Source organism: Colobus angolensis, unplaced genomic scaffold, assembly GCF_000951035.1.
Source record: "Colobus angolensis palliatus isolate OR3802 unplaced genomic scaffold, Cang.pa_1.0 Scaffold73, whole genome shotgun sequence".
NCBI lineage: Eukaryota > Metazoa > Chordata > Mammalia > Primates > Cercopithecidae > Colobus > Colobus angolensis.
The window spans coordinates 11691867-11694115 of record NW_012121043.1 but is presented as its reverse complement, the minus strand read 5'-3'; the positions used below and the strand labels follow the sequence as shown (position 1 = coordinate 11694115).

General features: G+C 35.5%; 1 protein-coding gene across 1 annotated transcript; it reads right to left on the bottom strand.

The window, feature by feature from the left end:
- Nucleotides 1-216: 216 nt before the first annotated feature.
- LOC105501618 (olfactory receptor 5H1-like) lies at nt 217-1158 on the bottom strand. Its single transcript, XM_011927623.1, has one exon. It carries the CDS (start codon nt 1156-1158, stop codon nt 217-219), a length of 942 nt encoding a protein of 313 aa, XP_011783013.1.
- Nucleotides 1159-2249: the final 1091 nt, after the last annotated feature.

Sequence of the window (2249 nt, the reverse complement as noted above, 5' to 3'; positions counted from 1 at the left end):
TCATTATTCTATTATGATATGAACATGAAAATTTATTGAATGCTTTTGAATAACATATAGAAATATTTTAATTCGTTTATTAGGTACTAATAGTTTAATTAGTTTATTAAAGTACTAGGACAGTTATACTTGCAGAAATGTTTGAACACTGGAAACAACGTAAGCACCTCTAACTTGCACAATTTTGTGACTATTTTAGTAAACAGAGAAAAGATATTAGTATGAAACCTTAACATTTCTTTGTAACATTTTGGTCAATGAAACTATGACTTGCTTATTTCTCAGCCTGTAGATGATAGGATTTAACAAAGGAATGATGACCGTGTAGAACAGAAGCTCCACCATATCTTGATCGTCTGCTTGTGGAGATGCAGGGCCCACATACATGAAGAGAAGGGGGCCATAGTATAAAGAGACAGAGAAGAGATGGGCTCCACAGGTGGAAAAGGCTTTCCTTACACCTTTATCAGATTTCTTTTTTAAGATTGTGAAGAGAACAAATGTGTAAGATACAAGAATCGTCACAATGCTGAATATCTGAATTGAACCTGAGAAAATAAAAACCATTAGAAAATTAATAGAAGAATCAGTACAGGAAATCGTAAACAATGGGATAATGTCACAGTAAATGTGATGTACTATGTTGGAGTTACAGAAGGTCAGTCTGAATAAAAATCCTTCATGGATTAAAGCATGAAGAAGACCAGCTACATATGACAAGATTAATAGCCGGATGCACAGTCCATTGGTCATAATCACTGGATAACGTAAAGGTTTGCATATGGCTACAAAGTGATCATATGCCATTGTTGCCAAGAGAAAACATTCTGTGGTTACACTGATTGCGAACAAAAACAACTGAATCCTGCATTCAGACAGAGATGTCATCGTACTCTTAGCTAAGAAGTTGATCAGCATCTTTGGGGTCACTGAGGATGATATCCAAGCATCCAGAAAAGCTAAATTCCCGAGGAGCGAGTACATTGGGATATGAAGGTGAGGGTCTTTCCAGATGATGACAATTAGACCAAGATTCCCCATGATGGTGATGAGATATATGACCAAGAATGCCAGGAACAGGGGTATTTCCCACTGTGGTTGATATAAAAATCTTGTGAGAACAAACTCTGTCAGCAATGTTGCATTTTCCTCTTCCATGTCCTCACTGCGTGTCCTCTAAAATAAAATGCAACAAATGGAAGGGAATATTTGCAATGGCATTGTGAGTTGAAATTGGGGAAGAGGTGTTGAAGTAAACCGTAAAATTATCTGAACACTCTCAATTTTTTGATCAGTCCTACAACTGATGAATTGTGTATTTGATGCGTTAAAGAAATGAGAAAATGATATATTTTGGTTTGAAACTGTGCAGTAATTAACAGATTAAGGTAAGAGGAGAGGCATTCTCTGTATGTAGTACATTTATATGGACACTATTGAGTGCAGTAGAAAAATTGCGTGTCTGGCATGTGATCCAATGTCAACAGGAAATATTTTTGAAGCGTCTAAATTAAAAATAAATAAAATAAATGCCATGTGAAGAATCTTAACCTTTATTCTTCATACAACAAGTATGTGCCAAAAATTTTAAGATAGGAAATTACATCCTAATATATTTTTTAATTTAGTTTTTTATAGTGTAGAAAATATGCAGCAAGAAACGGAAATTGGACTCAGGGATATTAATTAGAAATTTGTTAGTAAGGTCCAGGCAATCCCAAATCAGATTACACATAAAAATTATCTGAGAGACTTTTTACGAAAAATGTTGGTTGTGAGGTTTTAATGTAGAAGTTTTTTATGGAATTAGGTCTAGGGATCTGCTTTCTGAAAATACCCTCCAGGGGCTTCAAATGCATGTTAAGTGTCTAGTCTTTGTGTGATATGACATTGAAAGAGACAGTAACACAAAGAAATAGTTTCTAAAAGAATTCAGAATGTAGAGTCTCTAGTATTCTGTGACATATTTTGTGGGAAAGAACTGGTCAGTGAAGGAGAAAGGAGTCCCTTGGTGACTGGGAAGATGGACATTAAACACTGAGAACTCAGGTGTACTGACAAGTTTTTGGAGTGAGCATCATCTGGAGACAACTAGATGTGTTCCGATCAGTAATATGAACCTATTGGAGCTCAATAGAAATGATTACTTGGATTCATTGTGGTAGTCAAAGGCAGTCAAAGGTAGTCAAAGGCATAGTTAAAAATGAGGTACCCTCGGAGAGTAAAAAAGAACCAAAAAGAATGGCACG

Excerpts from the sequence above, each read along its gene's own strand:
- LOC105501618 (XM_011927623.1), bottom strand. The coding sequence starts at position 1,158 with ATGGAAGAGGAAAATGCAACATTGCTGACAGAGTTTGTTCTCACAAGA.